General features: G+C 43.4%; 2 protein-coding genes and 1 non-coding gene across 8 annotated transcripts in view; 1 reads left to right on the top strand and 2 right to left on the bottom strand.

Annotated features, from left to right (window-relative positions):
- Window positions 1-2,109, bottom strand: part of CTPS2 (CTP synthase 2) — a 107,948-nt gene extending 105,839 nt beyond the window's left edge. For 3 of the 6 annotated variants that reach the window (XM_061136081.1, XM_061136076.1, XM_061136080.1), the window contains exon 1: window positions 1,851-2,009. The gene's annotated coding sequence lies outside the window, so the exon portion shown is untranslated. Of the gene's footprint in view, window positions 1-1,629; window positions 1,747-1,812; window positions 2,010-2,029 lie in introns of those variants that run through there. The other 3 variants (XM_061136079.1, XM_061136077.1, XM_061136078.1) reach the window with 3 other exon arrangements.
- A 4,509-nt stretch (window positions 2,110-6,618) lies between these two features.
- SYAP1 (synapse associated protein 1) lies at window positions 6,619-22,391 on the top strand. The gene is made up of 9 exons (XM_061137999.1): window positions 6,619-6,974; window positions 11,461-11,579; window positions 12,422-12,488; window positions 14,009-14,082; window positions 15,650-15,789; window positions 18,078-18,226; window positions 20,411-20,469; window positions 20,890-21,037; window positions 22,208-22,391. Exons 1-9 carry the CDS (start codon window positions 6,782-6,784, stop codon window positions 22,333-22,335), a joined length of 1,077 nt encoding a protein of 358 aa, XP_060993982.1. The 5' UTR covers window positions 6,619-6,781; the 3' UTR covers window positions 22,336-22,391.
- On the bottom strand, window positions 19,802-19,908 carry LOC133053176 (U6 spliceosomal RNA). Its single transcript, XR_009692111.1, has one exon. It is a non-coding gene; the product is annotated as a U6 spliceosomal RNA (small nuclear RNA).
- Window positions 22,392-22,997: the final 606 nt, after the last annotated feature.

Here is a 22,997-nt window from a genome sequence, read left to right as displayed (position 1 = left end):
AGAAGGTACATTATGTGGTTGTCAGAAAGCCTAAGAATCTTTCATGTAAAATATGCTTACATTATAAGCATTATATTATCTATTATATAAGACATTGTATCATCTCAACTGCTTTTTAAAATTAAGACTGCTCAAGTCACACTAAAATGCTACATTTTAATATATTTAGGTGGTTGGGTTGTAGGTAATTATCAGTTTTCCACATTTTCAAAAGCACAAGATAACTTTTGAAGCACATCAGATATTTTGCAAAGTTCTTTTTGAAAATGTAACTTAAAAATAGAAAATATAACTTAATATCAAGGAGACACCTAGTCCTTTCTATCTCTTCTAAGCAAATAAGTAAGTCTGAAGCAAAATTTTAAAACAGTAGAAAAAACAGATTCTTCACGCTCCTTCTAGAATCAGGACTTTTTTACTCTTGTGAATTACATTATTTACATTGACTCACAGGCAGTGAGCAGAACCAACTGCCTGTAAAATAGGGGTGTGTAGAGCTGTCCGCTATCCAATGAAAACATAGCATTTGTGTAATTTTAAATTTTCCAGTCGCCATATTAAAAAAATAAAAAGAAACAGATTATGGTCATTTTAATCATATCTTATTTAACCCAATGTATCCAAAATACTATCATTCAACACATATATCAATGTAAGAATATTTTGGTGAGATAATTTACATCCTTTTTTTTTTTTTGGTACTGTCTTTCGAAATTATGTGTGTCTACTCAAAGCACATCTCAGTTCACACACTTGCCACATTTCCTGCTCTCAAGAGTCACAATGCTGCGAGTGGCTACCACACTGGACAGCGCAGGACTAGAGCAACTGAAAAAAAAAAAAAACCATCAGAGGCAACAAGAGACACCTTCTCGATGACGGCCATTTAGAAAGCAGTCAAAAACAAAAGAATACTTACTGAATGAGCCCACTTTATGGAAATTCTAGAACCGTTAACACTAAACTCTGATGAAAATCAAGGGGTGAGGGCAGTTGTGGATTGACTGGGGAGGAGCACGAGGGAACTTTCTGGAGTGATGGAAATGATCTAGGTCTACGTTTGGGTAGTGGTTACGCGGGTGTATAATTTGTCAAAATCCCTTATCTGCACACTTAAAATGGGGGCATTTTATTGAATGCAAATTAGACACCATATGTAGAGACACTGTTGAAGAAAGCAAGCTATGTTGTAGCAGCAGCGGACTCGGGCTCAGCGCGCCCTAACCAGCTAGGAGCCGGGAAACGAGAGTCGCGGGGCAGAGGAGGGGACGGAAAGGCCCTCTCCCCCGGCGCTGGGGTGCACTTCCGCCAACGCCATCTCGGGGGCTCCCGGGGCCCGGGAGAAACCGGGCTGGGGGCGCGGCGGGCCCCGGCGCCCGATTCCGAGGCCAGGCGCGCGCAGAAGCGCCTCCTGGGGACGCGGCGCTCGGGAGCCCGGGCCGCTGGCCGCCCCAGAGCGGGCTCCCAGGGCCCCGGCCCCGCCCGGCCGCTGTCGGCCCGCGGGCAGAGCGCGCGGGGTGCGGGGACGCGCGCGGCGGCCGCCCTCGGAGGGGACAAAGGCGCTCGGCCCCACGTGCGCGCCGGGCCCGGGCGCAGGCGGGCAGGCGGGCGGCCCCGGCGGGGGATTACCTGTGAGCCGCCGGCGGCGGCGCAGAGGACGGCCGCTGGAGCCGCCGGGCTCCGCCTCGAGGCCCGCCCGCGCTCACCTGTCGGCTGAAGAAGAGGCCGCCGCCAGGGGTGTCCCGAGCCTCCCTCAAGGTCCCTCCCGCCTCCCGCGCGGGCCTCGGGGTGCGCGGCGCCCTCCTAGCCCACCTTCCCCTCTCTTGCCGCCGCGGGCCCCGCTGACTCACTCCGCTGAGCTCGGGGTTGGCACCCGGGTTTGTGCCACGCTCCGAAACAAGCGGCCCCAAAGTGAGTCCTCTGGCGCCGGCGGCTTCCCGTCACCCTCCGCCCTGGACGCGCTCGGCCCCGGGCCTGGCTCAGCCCCGGGGACTGCCCCTCCCCTCCGCGGCTGGCTGAGCACCGGCACCTCGGGGACGCGGGTGAGCGCCACGTCCCGGCGCCCCGGCCTCTCGGCACGCCCCGACCCCGCTCGGGTCCTCGCGTCAGGCTCTCGACGCCGGAAAGGGCTTCTGGGTCTCGGAGAGGAACTGCGGGAGCGCCAAGCGGAGGACGAGGGTCAGACGGAGCGCGGGGCTCACGCCATGGGGAGAGGGCTACACCTCTACTGCAATCAGTACGGTTCCTGGCCAGTACGCGTGTAGCAAACATTAAAATTAAAAAATTAAAAATGCTAGGGGCTAGGGGGACGACAATCAGGGCTTCGCCAAGTGACTTTTTAAAGAGGATGGTTGGTGCCTTGGTACCAAGAAAGGACACAGGAGGTTGGTTATTAAGGCGAAGGGAAGAACGTGCACAAATCACTGAAGGAGAAAGGATCTAACAGGGACAACAGGAGGGTTTGGAGTGAGATGGAAGGGCTGGGAAACTGGTGAAAATTTTGACTAACCAGCCAGGAGAGTCACTAGAAGGCCCAGTGAGATGAGCATCACTGAAGACCCAGTGGAGTCTAGAAGCCATTAATGTACAATGAGCTCCAGCTATAGTTGTGCAAGGTTGACATATAAATACTGATATTGTGATAAAACCAGACTTTGCTGATTGAGTAGAAGGATGAGGGTGAGGAAGTTAAGGGCACTGAAAGAATGTGACGATGGTGACGCACCAGGGGCCTAGTCCCCAGAAGAAGGGAGAGGAGCAGGGAGCAGGTAGACTAGAACTAGGAAAACAGATGGGGACTTCCCTGGTGGTCCAGTGGTTAAGACTCCGCGTTTTCAATGCAAGGGGCTGGGGTTTGATCCCTGTTTGGGGAACTGAAATCCCACATGCACCACAGCGCTGCCACACAAAAAAAAGAGACCAAAAGATGAGGGCCTGTAGGGATGAAGGGACTGAGGAGTTGTCACCAGACTCTGGGTGTCAACGATGTCAAAGGGGAAGAAATTCCAGGAGATGATCCAGTTTAGGGTCTGACCCTGAAATGAAGTCGAGTGAGATGGGCGTCACTGGAATTGGGCCTAGGGCTCACCAGGCCAGTGTGGGGGACATTGAGGACCCCCAGAAGGATGTCAACAATTGGAGGAGTCAATCGAGGCCAAGGAACCAAATCTTCGGTGAACGTGGAGGAGCAATGAGGAATCTAGTAGGTAACAGCAACAAGGAAGGTAGAGGGATGGGTTGGCAAAATTCAATTTTTTTCTTTTTTTAAGGAGGAAACACCTTATACACCTTATAAAAGACAGGAAGCACAGAGGACTTTGTTGTAAAACAAGTCTTCCAGAGGACCCAGCACAAAGGATGCTTCTGAAACAGGTTCACACTGATGGTGTAAGGCTTCCTTCTACATTTCAGTATTTCATTTCCTTTTTACAACCAGGACAGTTGTTAAGATCCCCTTTTTTAATCTGCAGAATCTGAGGCTTAGAGCTGTAAAATGCCCTGACCAAAAAGTCTGTCCCCAAAGCTGAACCCTTCATCACAGGATATAAGGCCTCATCTTAATTCTGTTAACCTATGAGGCCAACAGATGATGGATACTCTGTGAATACAAAGGGATTATTATAACTACGGTATCATTAATCCAAAATGGGAAAAGATTTGAGGAGAAAAACAAATCTGATAACACGAGTAAGACTGACTGACTTGTGTGGAATCAGAGTGTATCTTCCCTCACCAGGTGCTTATATAGCATTGGGGATAAAAAAAATCTTTTTTAATGAGAAAAGGCATTCCCTGGCAGTTCAGTGGTTAAGACTCCACACTTCCACTGCAGGGGACACAGGCTCAATCCCTGGTCAACTAAGATCCCACCAGCCGCATGGCAAAAAAAAAAAAAATCTGTTATTAAGTTGACTGCTCATGTTCTTTTATAATCTTTTATTTTGAAAAATTCTACCCTTCAGGACAATTGTAACAGGATGTGTGGCATTTGCTTCAAATTAATACAGGATAGGGGGAAATAGGTGGGCATACAGATGATACAAACCTGGCCAGGGATTGATGACTGTTGAAGCTCAACTTTTAGGTTGGTTTTCTATATATTTAATTTTCCCACAATAACATGTAAACTCCAACTCTTTTAAACACATACACACAATAAAATTAGCACAATTTACAAATTAATAATCCATATGTTCATCACACATGAATGGGTAAATAAAATGTGGAGTATACACACAATGGGATACTATTCAGTCTTTTTCAAGATAGCTTTTTTTCATCATATTCAATGATTTCAATATTTAGATTTCACATATAAGTGATGACATACAGTATTTGTCTTTCCACATCTGGTTTATTTCAGTAAGCACAATATCCTCCAGGTCCATCCATGTTGCTCAGCAAAATTCCGTTCTTTTTTATGGCTGAGTAGTGTTCTCGTGTGTGTGTGTGTGTGTGTGTGTGTGTGTATACATACCACATCTTTATTCATTCATGTGTTGATGGACACAGGTTGCTGCCATACCCTGGCAATTGTAAACAATACTGCCATGAACATTGGGGTGCATGTATCTTTTTTAATTACTGTTTTCCTTTTCTTTGGATATATACCCAGGAAAGGAATTGCAGGATCACATGGTAGTTCTATTTTTAGTTTTTTGTGGAACCTCCATACTGTTTTCCACAGTGGTTTCACCAATTTACATTCCCAACTACAGTGTACAAGCATTCCCTTTTCTCCACATCCTCACCAACATTTGTTATTTGTGGTCATTTTGATAATAGCCATTCTGACACGTGTGAGTTGATATCTCATTGTGATTTTGATTTACATTTCTCTGATAGTTAGAGACATTGAGTATTTTTTCATATGCCTGTTGGCCATGTGTATGTCTTCTTTGGAAAAATGTCTATTCAAGTCTTCTGCCTATTTTTTAATCAGGTTGTGTGTTTATTTTTGATATTGAGTTGTATAAGCTGTTTTTGTATTTTGGATATTAACCGCTTATGTCCCTTGCAAATATATTCTCCCATTCAGTAGGTTGTCTTTTCATCTTGTGGATGGTTTTCTTTGCTGTACAAAAGCTTTTAAGTTTAATTAGGTCCCATTTGTTTATTTTTGCTTTTGTTTCCTTTGCCTTAGGAGACAGATCAAAAAAAAATATTGCTACAATTTATATTAAGGAGTGTTTGAAGTAGCCTTTTAAGCCAGAATATTAAGGAAGTTCTAACACATGCTACAACATGGATGAACCTCAGGGACATTGCTCAATGAAATGAACCAGTCACAAAGACAGTTGTGGTATAATTCCACTTATATGAAGTTCCTGGAGTAATCAAAAATCAGAGACAGAAAGTAGCTTTGTTGCCAGGAACTAGGGGAAAGGGAGATAGGGTCGTTGTTTAGTGGGTAAAGAATTTCAGTTTTGCAACAGAAAAAGAATTGTGCAGGCTGGTTCCACAACAATGTGTATGTAGTTAATACTATTTAATTGTACACTTAAAAACTGGTTACAGTGGTAAGTTTTATGTTTATCTACCACAAGTAGGGGCTTCCCTGGTGATTCAGTGGTGAAGCATCTGCCTGCCAATGCAGGGAACGTGGGTTTGATCCCTGGGTCAGTAAGATCCCCTGAAGAAGGAAGTGGCAACCCACTCCACTATTCTTGCCTGGGAATCGCATGGACAGAGGAGCCTGGCGGGCTACAGTCCATGGGGTTGCAAAACAGCTGGACACGACTTAGTGACTAAAAGAACAACCACAATAAGAATTTTTTGAACTCAAGTTTCTTAATCTCATGAACAGTGCCCACATCTCCAATTCTTACAACGTCAAAAAGTTTTCCCCATTGTGTTTGAGGATCTGAATAAAATCCACAAGTTGCCATGGGTCCTCTCTTAAGCCATTCTTAATCTATAGAGTCCCCTTTCCCTTTTCCTTACAATTTATTTGAAAAAACAAGGTCGTCTGCCTGTGGTTTCTCACAGCCTAGATTCTGCTCCTTATATCCTGACGTGTCCTACGATAGTTTCCTCCATCCTGAGCTAGGTTTGATGTGGACTCATGAAGAGCTTGGGACTTCCCTGATGTTTCAGTTGGTAGAATCCGCCTGTAATGAATGAGACCCAAGTTCGATTCCTGGGTCGGAAAGATCCACTCCAGTACTCTTGGGCTCCCCTTGTGGCTAGGCTGGTAAAGAATCCGCCTGCAAAGCAGGAGACCTGGGTTTGATCCCCTGGGAGAAGGGAACGGTTACCCATTTCAGTATTCTGGCCTGGAGAATTCCATGGACTACACAGTCCATGGAGTCGTAAACAGTCGGACACGACTACGCGGCTTTCACTCACTCACTCAGGAAGAGCTTAAAAACATCCATTTTCAAGGGGCCAGCCCAGCTGAACCTGAAAAGGCGAGGCTAAGTCACCAGCCAAGCTGCTCTGAGTGACAAAGACGCTGTTTACTACCCTACATCAGGAAACTACAAAATTCCGGGGGCGGAGGAAAAGGGGCGGGGTTGGGAGACGTGGGGAAAACCCTTTGTCCGGTTTCCACGCGCGTAATCGAGTTACGAAATAAGGGGAGGGCGGGGCCTTTGTCCGGAAGTGACGCCAGCGCGGCCGGTGGCGGAGTTGCCGTGGAGGCGGGGCGACGGACGGAGCCGCGGCTCCGGGTCGCCCTTCCTGCTCTCTTCCGGGGAGATATTTCTTGTGGAATTGAGAGTAGGCGGCACCCTCAAGGGTCTCCCGTGACCCGGACCGCGGTGGCGGCCCCGCTGACGGGATGTTCCGCGGTTTGAGCAGCTGGTTTGGCTTGGAGCAGCCGGCGGCGGGTGGCCGGCAGTCCCAGGGAGACGGACAGCCCAGGGGACACTCGCCACCCGATCAGCGCTCCGAGGCGGTGGCGGAGTCAGCGGAGGGGGAGCCACAGCTAGCCACGAACCAGGAGCTCCTTCATCAGGCCAAGGGCCTAGGCAGTGAGTCTCCGCCGGGACCGCAGGGTTTCGGGGAGCGCCCGCATCCCTCCTGCCGCCCCTGGGTGTGGACCACCAATGATCCGGAGTGTGGGGTGGGGAGAGGAAGGTGTCTCTGTCGATCGGTCGGTCCTCACAGAACCGGAGAGGTTGGTGAGGATCTGGGCAAGACCGAAACCTCATCTAGTAGTCAAACCCTGTGCTTGAAGTCCCCAGGGGCTAGTGACATGTCACTCTGCAGAGTGTGTCAACACTGAGAGCGGAGGCGCAATAAAGCAATGGGGCCCGACATCTTTAGGTTTGACGGGGAATCTTTTTTATTAAACTCGCCAACTTTCACCTCCACGGCCTTCCAGCCCCAGTGGACAGGGGACGTTGAGGAGCTTTTTGCCCTTAAATCAGAATGTGTCGTCCCAGTTAAATTGAGGAAGAGTTGCTAAAGGCCTGTGACAAGTAGGCTCTGTCCTTTTAGGTGCAGCTAAACCTTTTTCCTTAAGGCGGGAAAGTAATTAATTGCCAACTATTGTCTGTATTCCAAGTTTCAGCACTAGATGCTTTGTGAACGGATGTTTCATCTGTTAAAACACCCCAGTGAGTTGGGAGAACGAGCTCAGAGTTAGTGGCCCAAAGTTAGGCTGATATGTAAATGGTAGAAGTGAAATTTAAATCTGGGACTGTCTAATTTCAAAACCCATGCTCTCTCCCAGCTTACAGTCTAGTTCAGGAGGAGGGTATAAGTAATAAACATGCAAAATAAACACAAGCTGTAGTAATTCTGCTCCTGGAAAGACCTTGTCAGGCTTAAATAATCAAACCGTCTTTGAGAAGGTGGCCCTAAAGCAGACAACACTACAAGTGAGAGATATGAAATTTAGCAAACAGTTTTAAAGGATTTAGTTCAAGATACTGAAAGGCAAGAGCATAGGGCAGGCTGGAGCCGGAGAGTGGAGAAACACATATTTGAATAGGAAAGGCTCTAACGTTAAAAAAGTTTACTGTGGGGTGGAGAGGCAGGGAGAACAGGCATCATCTCACATTGTGGCTGTACACAGTCTCAGCCCCAAGCCTCTAAACAGTGTACAAGAAAAATAAAACTAAGTGCTGTGCAATGAAATCACTGAAGAGGGAACGACTACTTCCTCTGTGGAAGATTGGGGAATATTTGAGCTTGGAATATTTGAGAGATGTGAGAAGATGAATTTGACTAGAGCAATTTGCCTCTCAGCTATGTTAGGTAGCTGGGATAAATAAAAGTGGGACCACATTAGGAAAGGCTGTGTATGTTTGTTTCCTTGATTTCATAGAACATAGAGAAGCATTTTCGTTTATCTTCAGAAGAATATCAAAAGTGACTTCTTAAAATTCAGGGCTTTATTGAAGCTTCATGTTTATATTTAGTAATAAAGACTTCCAAATATTTTTAGTAAGTATGTTTTCAATATGAAAACTTTGAAACCAAATACTGCCATCTCTTTCTTTCCTCACCAGGCTTTCTTTAAGTTTAGGAGGCTAAGGTTAGATGAAGGACTTCCCTGCCCAAACACACATTGTGAATGCAAAGTTTCCAAATAAATTAGAGCTCATTTGGCTCTGAAGTTTGTTTATTTTTTGGCCAAGCCACGTGGCATTGTGGGATCTTACTTCCCTCACCTAGGATAGACCACTGCAGGGATCTTAGCCACTGGACCACCAAGGAAGTCATTTGATTTTAAAAAGATGTAAAGGTCCTAGTTTGTACACAACCCCTCAAAAAGATGAGAGACAATCAAATATTTTTTATTTTACATAGTGATACTAAGAGGTATATTCTTTAAAAAAAAAAAACCCATCTTTGTTTTGAAAACTTTAAACATCTCTGTGCCTGATTCCCACTGAGTAGATTAGTTTCTTTGGGGCACCAGCTTGCCATTTAGAGACAGGTAGCCTGTGTTTGAGTTCTTTGTACTTCTTACTGCCTTTATTGTAATTTCATTTGCAAATCATAGTAAGTCCAACAAACAGGCTTTTAACAGAGAGGACCAAGACCACCCCCAGGTTTCATGAGCGCCCACCGAAATTGTAGTTTCTTTGGCAAGGAGGAAGAGAATAGGCTATTGGCTAGGCAACAAGGTCTTCCCCATCTTCATGGACAAATCATTTATCCTCTGTAACTCAGCTTTCCTAGCTGTAAACTAGGCTAATTATACCTACTCTTCCTGGGATGCTTGTGACATGATGAAAATGAAGAGAAGATATTAGCGATCTGCCCCCTCCTTCCAGAAAGTTGCTGTGTCTATTCACTTGCAGACATTTTACTTAGACTGTCTTTTCTTTGGTCGCTGCTTCAGTTCAGACCCCCTCCTCCTAAGTCCCTGAAGTGGACTTTGTACTCCTGTTACTTCCTGTTAACTCTTATCTGCATCTCAATTTTTCTGTCTTTAACTTGGTGTCAGCCAGTCTCTGCACAATTCCAGACTTCTCGTCTTTATGAGCATCTCTCCTGAGAATCTCTTGTCCTGTGTCCCACTGCCGCCTCCTTCTGACTTAGGAATCCAGGCCTCTCAGTGATTAACTCTTGGGAGACATCCCTCCCTTTTGGAGAGCCTCTGTTTAATGAATAATCTCGCTCCTCTTGTTGTCTTTCAATCTTTCTTTGTTGGTTTATTTGTTTATCAATGGACATCCTTTGAGGGCAAGCACTGTGCATTCTCGGAACTTCCCTGGCAGTCCAGTGGTTAAGACTCTGCATTTCTAATGCAAGGGGTATGGGTTTCATCCCTGGTTAGGGAACAAAGATAAAAAAAAAAGCCCAAAATGACAAGTCTATCAATAATTCAAAAGGTATTCCTGAGAAAATCTTAAAGGGAACCCTACTCTTTTAGAAGTTTGGATTTGTCTATCTGCAGAGAATATTTTTACAAAGTAATGTGGCTGTATTCTCATTTTATCATACTACTCTGGGTAAATAAGCTAGTCATAGCCAAAAGGAAATCAGGGATCTCCCTAAAGCTCAGCATTTAGTCACTCCCCATTCATGCACTCAGCAAGTACTTACTGGTCACTTTCTGGGGATACACTGAGTCAGCCAGCCTCCGTCCCTGCCCCAGTGGGGCTTAGGATGGGTCTTGAGTCTAGCTGAGAGGACACATTCACCACGTAATGGATATAGTGTCATGGATATTGTTGATCTGGCACCACAGGTAGTGAGGGAACACCTCTTGGGGACACCTATGCTGGCCAAGGAGCCGGGGTCCATTTGCTGAGAAGTGATGTGTAAGTGGAGGTTCACAGGATGTGTAGTTAGCTGGGTAAAGAGAGGGTGACCGATAAAAGTGTTTCAAACCAAGAAATGACGTATTTGGGGCTTCTTGGTGATCCTGAAGAATTTCTTGTGGTCATGTGAAGGGGAGAATGGTGAGAGAGAAAGAGACCAGGGCCAAGGAGTGTCCTGAGGTATAGTCACAGTGGATGTTAATACCAGGAACAGATGGACACCCCCCAGACACAGTGGGGAAAGGGAGACTGTTGAGTGGTAAAGGAGGCGGTAAGTGGGCGAGATGTCACTTGATTTTCCATGGTACCAGCCACAGAGTGAGGATTTAATCAGGTGTGCTGAGCTCCCTGGGGTGTTCTTACCAGGGTCTTCTCCCTGCCCGTGTCGTGAGTCAGCCCACCTGCCCTCTCAGCAGGTGCGCGTCACAGAGGAAGACTGCCCTAGATTTTGGAGCATTTTCTGTGAGATGAAATTTGAAAGCCAGTTGCCTGGGAGCGTCCCCCACCATGACCTTCCTGAGGTCGCTTCCTGCAGCCCAAGTTCTGTAGAATGTGAACTTTAAAATGTTATTTATCTACAAGTACACCTTTACATCGTAGTGCAAAAAGAGCCCTGATAACAAATGTGTTTTCAGGGCTTTAGAAAAGTTAATTTTGTGTTTTCGTTTTGTCTTGTGAAGTTTGTATGTTCCAATTTGAATTTCATTCCACATATTTGCTCATTATTTACATAAGGGCTTGCCAAGATTTCTATTTATTAAAAACTCCCCCAGATTTATCATGGGATGAGTTAATCTAGGAGAGGAGGGGCTTTTTTCTTCTTTTTTTGAACAAGAGGAAAGGAGAAAATTAAGATGGGATACTTAAGGTCTAGAAAGGAAAGAAAGTAAGAAGGAGCCTTGATCTTATTGTAAAGTAGGAGAGGAGATTACTTGCTGAGATAAATTAGAACTAGAGGCTGGAGAACGGCAAGATAATTTTGAAACAGCTACTGGGGTGAACTGAGGAGCATGCTAGCAGTCTTTGAAAGCAATGAACTAAAGGCCCAGTGTGGATGGCCTGTCCGCTGAGAAAGTGGAGTACTACTGGTGCTTCTCACTCCTTAAGTTTTAAGTCCCAATTAAAAAGAAACGTGTCCTGCAATTTTAGTCTTACAAGCACTATTTAAGGGAGAAATTTACAAATATAATAGCCATCATACTTGAATGGAGCATAGACTTTTTTTTATTCTTTACAGACTATCTGTTTAACTTTGCAACCGCTGCTACAAAAAAAATAACTGAATCAGTTGCTGAAACAGCACAAACAATAAAGAAATCAGTAGAAGAAGGAAAGATAGATGACATCATTGATAAGGTACATTTAAATATCTTTCGGAAATATAAGTTTATGAAATTCATTAGCAGCTAATGTAATCGTCCCTTTTTATGACCTTTATTAATCCAAATAGGGTTTCATATTCTGATAAAAATGTTAAGATTCTTGTTTTTTTCTCTCTCCCCTCTCCTTTTTGTATAATAAGTAACTATAAGTTACCTGATTTAAATAACCTTTGTCTTTATTTTAATATATTCTAAAATACATTGATGCTTTTGGGTAATACTAAGCTTTTCATTTTGTGAGTTTAATTTTCAACCATAACCATTTCAGAATACATTTATGCCTTTGAATCATTTGAGTTCATTCAGTTGAATCTTTTTAAAAGTCCTGGACCAATAGGAACAACCCTTTTAAGACTCTAGGGAGTGAATTTATTCATTTTTTGCAGTGGTAGGGTACAGGCCTAGGGAATGTCATTTCTGTTGGTAACTGTTTGAACTAAGGAGGTCATCAATCAAACTTAAGACAGCTTGTTATTTAGATATTTTCATTGTGTGTACTGTTTGTTAGAATGAGATTTGACCTGTCTTTTATTGTTTTATAGAATAACGTAAAAATTCTGTCTTTAACTCCTTTTATTTTTGCATTTGAAAAGATCGTCTATCATAAAGACAGTTGAACACTTAGAGTTCAGAAATGTTGAAGATTCCCTCTTACTGGGGAAGGGAATACATACCACTTTTTTGTCTCATTATTTGAAGAAAATGAATAAGATGTCCCAAATGAACTTCACAAATCTCGAGTGTATTTCTTATCTAATAAGCTTTTTAAAAGTAATTTAACTCTTATGTATTTTTTTTCTATGTATTTTTTAACAGACAATTATAGGAGATTTTCATAAGGAACAGAAAAAATTTGTTGAGGAGCAGAATACAAAAAAGTCAGGTATGGTATAGGTTTATACGTGACTTACTTGCCTACCAGATTTTACTGAACACTGGTTATGTGCTTGACATCCCACTAAGGCTATGAGATTACAAAAATGTCCAAGTTAGGCCCCCATCTTTCAGGTAGCACAAGGATCAGTGGGGACAAACCTTCAGGACTTGAAGGAAATCTCTCCCAGTGGCTAGGATGTGGGTGAGGTAGCCCTTCTGGGGAGCTGGCTCTGAAGGAGAGAGAGTGGGCTTTTCTTTTTTACTTTCTCACATGTCCAGCAGAGTCTCTGATGTATACCTAGTGGGCACTTAGCAAATGTTGGCTCCCTTCCTGAATAAAAGGAAGGGCTTTCCAGGGAAGTGACAGAGGGCTGTGAAAAATCACAGGGTGTTGGAGAACTTACTCAACACATTTCTTTACTGATAAATGTTTGTTTAAATGTTTGCAGTTGCAAGATCTCAAAATGCCTGCTTTTACTGTTTGGTGGTTTTCAGACACAAAACTGGCCTCATATCTTTGAATTTGGCAAAAGTAGTGTAAAATACTTCAGTTGGTTTGAGCAGTACCACAAATTCAAAAACAACTAGTTACTCCTGTGCTGAGTTCCCATCAGGCATTGTTGCCCCTAGGTACCCAAAACTGGGAAGCTGCTCTTTGGGACAAGTCAACTACTGGACAGGGCAGTGTAACCTGGTGATTCGTGGGAAGCAGTAAAGTTGACCCTGGCTCAGGAACTTGGTGCAGGAGCTAGTTGGTGCCTCTGAGATGGGAACTGTGGATGGATTGGGAGTGAAAGGTTTGGAGGCAGGTTCACTTTTTTTTTTTCCATTTCATTCAGTATGCATTTCCTAAGAAATAGGGATATTCTCTTATATAATCACCAATGGTACAGTTACCAGCTTTAGGAAATTTAACACTGACATAATATTCATAGTCTAATTTTGTCACTTGACCCAGTAACATCCTTTATACATTTTTCCCCCTCAGTTCAGCATCCAGTCTTGGATACAGTACTGCACTTTTTGTCGTGCTTCTTCTTTTAAAATAGACCATTCCTCATCTGGGCTTGGTCTGATACTTCCTCATGATCAGATTCAGATTATGCATGCTTGGCCAAAAGACTACCTACATGACGAATCCTTCTCAGGAGATCACATCTGGAGGCCTACAGTGGCCGTCTCTCCTGGGTGATGTTGATTTTGGTCACCTAGTCAAGGCATTGTTCAACTTTTCCATTGTATGATGCAAGTCCGTTTGTTACCAAATGCATACGTGCATAAGATTCATAACATTAACTCTGAGGATTACAATGAGTGTTCGTGTTTGGAACTTATTAGTAAATTGCTAAAATGGTTATGTGGAAACTTTCTCATTCTTTCAAGCCACAGATGGCAGTGTAACCCCCTCCCCCCTGCCCCCCTTTTTTAATTGTAGTATAGTTGCTTTACAATGTTGTGTTAGTTTCTGGTGTCGCAGTGTAACCCTTGTAACCTGATTTTACTTCTTTGCCATTAAAAACCTTTTAGAAGTAGCAGTGCCACCATGGGTTGATAGTAATGATGAAGAAACAATTCAACAACAAATCTTGGCCCTGTCAGCTGTAAGTAGCTTGTGATACCGTGTACCGAAATACTTTCTTCCTATCATGACTTCATCCTTAGCAGAATGTTTTTCTTCTATACAGTTTTAAAAATATTTTGAGATGTTAGGAATGTACACATCAACTTTCACTATTTTTTTCAATGTCCTTAAGTTTGCTTTTCTAGTCTGTTTCACAAAATAATTCTTTCAGCCTTAAAAGGATTTCTTTTTGTTATTAAGACAATCTTTTTTTTTAAGACAGTCTTTTGAGATGTGCTATTAAGAAGTTTCTAGATAGCATTCTAATTCTTCCGAATGAAATGATCATACTCTAAATTTGCTCTTTAATTACTGTATATATTTCTCTGAAACTGAAATTGAAAGAAATAAATCTCCATATGCTGCCCCGAAAATATTAGAGTGTTACCACCTAAGAATCATGTAGCACCTGACAGTTTCAGGAAGTACTCTCTCACACATTATCTCTTGAGCCTCCTGGTATGTCTGTGAGGTAGGTAGGGGCTTTAAGCACCACTGCGCAGGTATGGAGACCAGTACTGTCAGATGGGACCCTCACTCCTTATCTTTGTCTCTACTGGGCTATGAACTCTCAGCAGAGGCTGGCTTTGAGCTCTGTCCTCAGCACCCAGCATAAGGCTTTCACTATTTCAGTGATTTTCAAGCTTTATTTTTAACCTACTTTTTTTTTTAACTAAAGTCGTAAATGGAACCTTGGTCTAGAAAACAAATGTAGAGCGGGGCTTTCCCTCCCTTCCACTGCCCCAGGGCATTTAAGATTTTTTTTCTTCCCGTTAGTAAATCCCTAAAGGCCTGAGGATCCAATTCCAAGCTCATTGTGGAAACCATGTATTTTTTTTTTTGACACCATGTATTTTGATGATCACCTTACAGTCAAACTTGACATGGACATCACACATCTGCTTGCTTCTCCCCAGAAGGGGGAGACTTGGAGTGTTGGGTGGGGGCCCTGGCCCTATCACATGCTCAGCCAAGGTTCCCCAGGTGACCCAAGGACAAGCCTTTCCCTGCCTGGCATTCTGCGGAGAAGCTGCACTGTCTGTCTCAGTCACCATTGTATTCTCATGCCCTCAGTGCAGGGACTGACCTTCAGAGCGTCACAGAGATTTCAGGCAGAGCGTGGGCGCGTACGTTCCATCAGAAGGTCTGGGACTAAAGTGTGGTTTGTGCACACTTGAGAAATGACTTGGGTTTTACTTTTCTGATAAGACCATCATGGTTAGCTGACTCCAACCTTGGGTTCTTTTATACTAGTTTTCACATACTAAAACAGAAGTCTTTTTTTATGGTTTCAAATTATATAGTTTCAACAAGTTACATGGTTGAATTTCCTGACCTCGCATGACGCTCTCTCCAGGTGAAACTATTAAAGAATATATGAAAGGATTGATCATTCTCCCTCTCTCTAAGGCAGACAAGTTAATGACAGCTCATTGCACTTGGTGGCTGAAGCATTTAGGGAATTTAGTGTGTCATATCTTTGATGCATTGTTACCTATTAATTGCGGTCTATGGTTTCCCCCGTGTTTTTCCTCTTTTTATCCAAGGACAAGAGGAACTTCCTTCGTGACCCTCCAGCCGGGGTGCAGTTTAACTTTGACTTTGATCAGATGTACCCCGTTGCACTGGTCATGCTCCAAGAGGATGAGCTGCTGAGCAGGATGAGATTTGACCTTGTTCCTAAACTGTAAGCATTGGGTTCTCGAGCCTGATGGGAAAGAGACATGGGCTGGGGGCCAGGATGTTCTCAGACATTCTTCGTGAAAATGGGCTCTAAGGCTCTTCAGCAGTACCCACCTCCCCACCCCCCCACACACAGGGTGCCATAGAATCAAAACTCAGGGTGGACTTTTGGGGAATTTTGGAGTACAAATGAGATGTGTTCTTTTATCCCCAGTTAGATGGTGGAAAGAATTTTCCTATGAAAAAAGCACATGCACCTGCACCGTCCTGAATAAAACTAAGATCCCCAAGGTGCATCAGAACATGGCGCTGCCTTTTCTCCACTCGGGCTCTTCTCTGTGGCAGTGGTCTCTTTCTCCTTCCCATCCAAGGCTTCTCCTCTCCACAAATCCCTGCTTGTCCCTTAAGCTCCAGCACATGTAGCATGTCTTCTGTGACGTGGTGATCAACAGAGGCCCCCTCCCTTCTCCTCTGCCACCATGAGTTCTTCCTCACCTTTTCTACCTTCTTTTGAATCTGCCCCATTTTTAAAGTCAGTGGTCTTTCGTGTTCGGTGAGTGTTCCTGTTTAATGCCTCTCTCTCCTTGTGTGATGGGGTTATCTTCCTGTTCTCTGAGGACATGAAGTCTGGCTTTCTTAAGATACCCTTCTCACTCTGCCTTCTCTGCATCTTGACTTTGGGTTCTGTGGTTCATGCTGATGGCTTCTCTTACCCATTCTTTGGGGCTATGTGCTCCCCTGGGCCGTTGAGGCAGGGCAGCTCGGTAGCTGTGAGCAGACTCCTCAGCCTGGGCTGGCTGTAGAAGGAACAGCGAGTCGAGCCTGAGCCCCGTGGCTTCAGTGTAGCCAGGAACCCCTGTTCTCAGCCGCGCCAGCGTCCCTAGTGCAGGGACTGTGACTCTTGGTCTCTGCCACTTGATGAAGGTGGTGTCTGCCAGCCTTCTTGACTATAAAGTTACTCCTTTCCTCTTTGAAATTAATAACTATTTACTGGGGAGGCACTTTGAAACTCTGTAAATATGTCATTTCTCCTCAAATTTTCCATGTATTCATATACCTATGTATATCTGTATGGACTCAAGGTCCTGTTTTATGCAATGGTTATAATCCATTGCTATCAGTATTTGTTTTGATGCTCAAATCATCACCTATTTGCCAGTGGAAGCCCATTCAAGCTGGCTTCTATGTCTTTTTAACTCATCCTGTTCATTCATTGAGTCCTTCCTTTCTAGCATGAGATAGTCCTCCAGGCTCGCTTTGTACTTCCCCTGCTATGAGCCTGGAATTGGCTGTTTATCCCAGGGGTTCTGGTTCCTTTTAGTGGAAAGTGGTGCGCATTAGGCATGCTCTTTGTTATTGGGGTCTCACTACTCCTTGGCCCACTCAGTGGAAGAGCTAGTGTGCTCATATACACACAGATGCGCTTGTTTGCATCTCTATCGAATAAAAACCATATGGTCACAGTGATACTTCACAGCAAGGATCATTCTAGAATTTTCCCTTTCCATGATTGTAACTCCCTTTTCTGATGGTGAGAAACCCAGTTTCCACTATCCTTAGTATTTTTATTTAAGCAGTCAATCCCCTTGTGAGTGAGCAATTGTCCTTTATCACCACCACCACCTCCCCAGCTTAGACACCCTCCTGTCCCTGCTCAGGCTGTCACTCACCATTCCAGGCCACCGCCATGTGGATGGATACTCACCTTACCCTTCTTGGGTGCCGACACCTCACCCCAGGTGACGAGTGTGCAGCCAAGTTTGAGAACCACTGAGAGTTCTCAGGTTGAACTGCACGTCAGTCTTTTTATCAGTAATCTGCCACTTCATTACTGTTACTGATTGCTAGTTATATGCAAACTGCCAAACATGTCCTCTCATAAGGAACAACACCCACAATCCTTTATTCTCACTGCTTGAAAGCATTTAATCCTTTGGGAAACAGATAACTGGGGGGGACCTGGCTCCACTTCCAGTCTCCCAGGCTGCTCATGGTGCTTTGACAGCAGTCCCCTACTTCCCTCTGCTGAGGGCAGTGTCAGTATATTTAAAATACCAAGAAACACTGAGGATTCATTGGTGCATTATAAACTTTGCTGCTGTGGAGAAGATAGTTTTCTTCTTATCCTATTACTCAGCTTTCAATTCGAAAGCAAATGAGAATTTCCTTTGAGCCTCATTCCGATTCGAAACTGTCTGTAAAAACGACCTATTCCAATCTCCACTGCAACAGATAAGCCCTGCACACGTGTATGCATGCATTCTCAAGTATGTTGTTGTTTGTCTTTGAAAGCGTGAAGGAAGACGTGTTTTGGAGGAACTACTTCTACCGCGTCTCCCTAATTAAGCAGTCGGCCCAGCTCACAGCCCTGGCGGCCCAGCAGCAAGCTGCTGGGAAGGAGGAAAAGAACCACGGCAGACAGAATGAGTTGCCGCTGACAGGTATATTCAAGAAGACTTCACTCTGCAGGGCAAATGTCACAAACGTTCCTTCATAAATACTCTTGAGATTCTCATGAGCCTGTCATTGTGCACATACCAGAAATGTCATCGTCATCTTAGGGAAACTCCTTTTCCTTCCAGAGAAGATATTCATTCTTCTCTTGTTGCGCTCTCTCTGACCATGCCCACCATCTTCCCTCTGTTTTCGTTTCCTTTGCTTTTCTCATTCTTCAGGTTTTTTATTTCTTCCTTTGTATTTCTCCCTCCATCACCAGTTATCTTCCTATCTCTCTCCTTGCCCTTTTCATGCTTTCTGTTCTCTGCTGACTCAGCTCCCCACTTTCCTTTGGTTCTCAGTCTCCCACTCAGCCTGCTCATTTCCCCAGTTCTCTGGTCTGTAGAGCTGAGCTCAGCCAGCCAGCCTGGAACCAGACCTCAGTCGGTGACACATGTGACTCTTCCTTATTGTGGCAGTTTTACCCTGGTTGTTGGGGAAAGTGGTTTATAATATCAGCAGTGATTTCATACAGTGGTCCCCAACCTTTTTGGCACCAGGGACTGGTTTCGTGGAAGACAGTTTTTCCCCAGGACCAGAGAGGGGGTGAGATGGTTTCAGGATGTTTCAAGAGCATAACATTTATTGTGCACTTTATTTCAAATCTGATGCTGCTGCTGATCTGACAGAAGGTGCCAGTCCATGGGCCAGAGGTTGGGGACCCCTGACTTAATACCTGTAATAGTTATTAAAATAAGATAGGTATCTTGTGTCATATTTTTAATGTTTAAGAACAGTTGCTTTGTATAGGTATCTGTTACAACTAGAGACTTATCCATACATGGAATTTTAAATGATTATATAAAACAGTGCATCCTAAGGCACCAGTTGTATGGACCACTAGGAGGGCACCTGACAACTGCATTTAGGGTCAGGAAATGTAATGAAGTTGCTCTCACAAGAACATTTGGCACTTTGCATGCAGATGTTAATATGAATCCCAGTTGTCTCTCATACTTTAGTATTTCTTATTAATTTTTTTTATTAGTTGGAGGCTAATTATTTTACAATATTGTAGTGGTTTTTGTCATACATTGACATGAATCAGCCATGGATTTACATGTATTCCCCATCCCGATCCCCTCTCCCACCTCCCTTTCTACCCGATTCCTCTGGGTCTTCCCAGTGCACCAGGCCTGAGCACTTGTCTCATGCATCCAACCTGGGCTGGTGATCTGTTTCACTATAGATAATATACATGCTGTTCTCTCGAAACATCCCACCCTCGCCTTCTCCCACAGAGTCCAAAAGTCTGTTCTGTACATCTGTGTCTCTTTTTCTGTTTTGCATATAGGGTTATCATTACCATCTTTCTAAATTCCATATATATGTGTTAGTATGCTGTAATGTTCTTTATCTTTCTGGTTTACTTCACTCTGTTTAATGGGCTCCAGTTTCTTCCATCTCATTAGAACTGATTGAAATGAATTCTTTTTAATGGCTGAGTAATATTCCATGGTGTATATGTACCATAGCTTCCTTATCCATTCGTCTGCTGATGGGCATCTAGGTTGCTTCCAAAAAATATGGAACGCATCACGAATTTGCGTGTCATCCTTGTGCAGGGGCCATGCTAATCTTCTCTGTATCGTTCCAATTTTAGTATATGTGCTGCCAAAGCGAGCACTTCTCTATTAATTTTATTGGAAAATGCCATTTTACCCAAAACTGCTTGTGTATCAAAATGGGCTTAACAGGAGAGCCACTGTGACTGAGTGTTACGTTTTATTGATACTTTGTGCTTTCTAGCATTTGGGACAAAAGGAAAACTTAACTTAATTCTCATTATCTTTTTTTTTTTAATTCTCATTATCTTAAAAGAAAGAGCAGAAATATTCTTCAATGCTTTTTGCTAATAATCAAAACTCGTTTCCTGCTGGAAACCTTACATGAGGGGTATTAGAATATGATGATATATACTAAACATATCCCCAAAAGAAAGAGGTTGAGATGGTTTCATCTGGGTAGTTCGTATGATAATTACAGAAAAACAGAAAGCATAACATTAAAAACTCATTTCTGAAAATTACTTAGTATCATCATGTGCTCATGAATAATTTAGTTGTTATCATCATATGTATTCAGAATTAAATCAAGCAATTCTTGACTCTCTTCTTCTCACTTCTTAGAGGCAGTACGGCCCAAAACACCACCTGTCGTAATCAAATCTCAGCTTAAAACTCAAGAGGTAATACAGTCTTACATTTTACCTAGTAGTTGATGTGTGGAAATGAGGTAACTCTGTCAGCTAGCTCAGATACCATTTCAAAACTGCTGATATGCATATGGGTCTTGTCTGTTCTGAAGAAGAGGGATCCGGTACTTAAAGGGTTAAAGCCCTACAGCTGAGACCTGAGGCGATCCTCCGGGACTAGACAGAATGACTGGAGTGATCCAAACTGTGAGTGAGTGGAGAGACTCAGTGGTCACTCCTGTGGTCAGCGAGCCGGTGTGCAGGTTAGGAATTAGAACACAGTGGCCATCCGACTAGCCGGGGAGGGGAATGAAAGTGAGGCTGCAGTAAGTCGTTAGATGACCGTAAACACGAGCTCTAATCTCTGTACGTCGTTTCAAAAACCATTTCCAGGGCTCATGTATTGCCTTTCAGGATGAAGAGGAGATTTCTACCAGCCCATGTGTTTCTGAGTTTGTCAGTGATGCCTTCGATTCCTGTAACTTGGATCAGGAGGACCTGAGGAAGGAAATGGAGCAGCTGGTGCTGGACAAAAAGGAGGAGGGGACAGTCATACTGGAAGGTACAGAGCCAATGACAGCACTGTTCTCATCCCCAGTGCTGAAGTTGACCTTAGAAAATTTTGTTATTTTGGAGCAGATATACAAAACTAGGTTGTAACTTTTGCATCAAAACTGCTCTGTGTTCCACACTAGAAGGTGGATTCTGGCACACATGACCAGACTTCCCATTCCTCTGCCCTAAGCAGAGAAGCATAGAAAGGAGACCACAGAGGTTAAGTGACTCTTCTGAGGCATCTCAGCCCCAAGGATATGTGGCCAGGACTGGGCACCAAAGCCACCCCTTCCCGTGGAGATGCTGCCCTCCGGCCTTCTGCTTTCAAAGCTGCATCCTGCTGGAATTTATACTGTAGGTTTAAGACACTTTTTCCAGCTGCTGTGTGCCACGAGCACATCACTTCTGGGAAGGAGCAGGCTGCCTTTTAAGAACCAAATTAATTTAAGGTGATGTAGGAAAAAAGTGCAAATGATGGGGCTGCTTTCTTTGCCACATCAGGACAGATTGCTGGCTTCCTGTTGGATGACAAAAAAAGGCTTCATCATTCATGAAGCTTTCAGAGACTCACCATCAGGGAAGACAGCTGTTGCCACTGTTGTGCAGAAAGCACTGGTGATAAAGCTGGCCTCCCAGAGGTGAACCACCTGCAGATCAGGTTCCATCCATATGTCTGTCACTGTCATGCTCTGTGATCTTGGACAAGTCACTTAACCTCTAAACCTCCATTCCCCATCTGTCAAATGTATATAACTGTCTCCCTAGTCCATGGACTGTTCTAAGGTTAAAGAATGATATTCAGAGAGTGTTTAGCCCTCGCCTGGCTGAGTGAGTGCTCTAGAAACATTAGCTGTTTTTGCTGCCAATATTAATTATCAATTATCTATTTAAATAGAAGGAAAATCAGAGGCCTAGTTAAAGGAAAATAATACGCAAAATTTACTGACAACATCTGATACCTTTGCTTCTGCATTTAATAAATGTATCTTTCTTATCATATTTCTCTTCAGTCACAGTTAAAATCTGTTCAGTTTCTTAGCATACACAGTGCTGAACAAAGCCTAAGACAGTAAATATTTCTGTGGTTAGGACGTAACACAGGTAATTATAGTGGACTGCATTGTTCAGACCACCGTGATGAATTCAGAATCTTTTTTTTCTCATTTGTTTCTTTTAGAGGATTCTGTAGATTGGGAGAAGGAACTACAACAGGAACTTCAGGAATATGAAGTGGTGGCAGAATCAGAGAAGCGAGATGAAAACTGGGATAAGGAAATAGAGGAAATGCTGAAGGAGGAAAATTAACTGTCTGTCTCCTGAAATAAAAGAATAAACCTTAACATTCTATAACTGACATTAAATTCTAGATGTTGAGACTCGCTTAATCGGAAGGCACAAAGAAATATAACTTTATTAAATTTAAAATTATTCTTTTTTCAAGCTGAAAACTTGCCTCCTCTACTTAAACAGGACACAGGACATTTATTCTCATGATCAAAAAGGGATGTTAAGTAATGTTCCTTTAATATAAATCTAGTTAGAGATGTTCTTATAGTCAGTACAGACATCTTTCTGGTAGTCAGTACAGACATGTTTCAGAAACATAAAATCTTAGAGTACAGTTTTCTGTGAGGTCAGAAATATAATTTATTTTTCAATTGTGGTTTTCTAAACATTTGTACTTCTTGCATTTTTGTTGATACATATATGTTAAAGTACTTAATGGATTAATAACTATCAAAATGACCAAATTGTACCAAAGAACTTGAGAGGAAGCACTTTCTGAACTATTTTCTTGCAGATATTTTCTAAAATTCCATCTGGAAGCCAAAAGATAAAATAATTATGTTGATTATAATGAGTAAGCATCACACAGTTTGACACTGAGAAATACTGTGTAAAATTTTGTTTTTCCTTGGGGCCTTTTTAAAAAAAATCTATGCCACATTTAATAATGGTTTCCTAAA

The sequence above is a fragment of the Dama dama genome, chromosome X (assembly GCF_033118175.1).
Source record: "Dama dama isolate Ldn47 chromosome X, ASM3311817v1, whole genome shotgun sequence".
NCBI lineage: Eukaryota > Metazoa > Chordata > Mammalia > Artiodactyla > Cervidae > Dama > Dama dama.
The sequence above is the reverse complement of the archived record's forward strand: the minus strand, read 5'-3'. Positions and strand labels throughout refer to the sequence as shown.

Coding starts and splice junctions, on each gene's coding strand:
- SYAP1 (XM_061137999.1), top strand. CDS start 6,782: ATGTTCCGCGGTTTGAGCAGCTGGTTTGGCTTGGAGCAGCCGGCGGCG. Junction 15,790..18,077: donor TTTGACCTTGTTCCTAAACT/GTAAGCATTGGG, acceptor TGTCTTTGAAAG/CGTGAAGGAAGACGTGTTTT. Junction 21,038..22,207: donor GGGGACAGTCATACTGGAAG/GTACAGAGCCAA, acceptor TGTTTCTTTTAG/AGGATTCTGTAGATTGGGAG.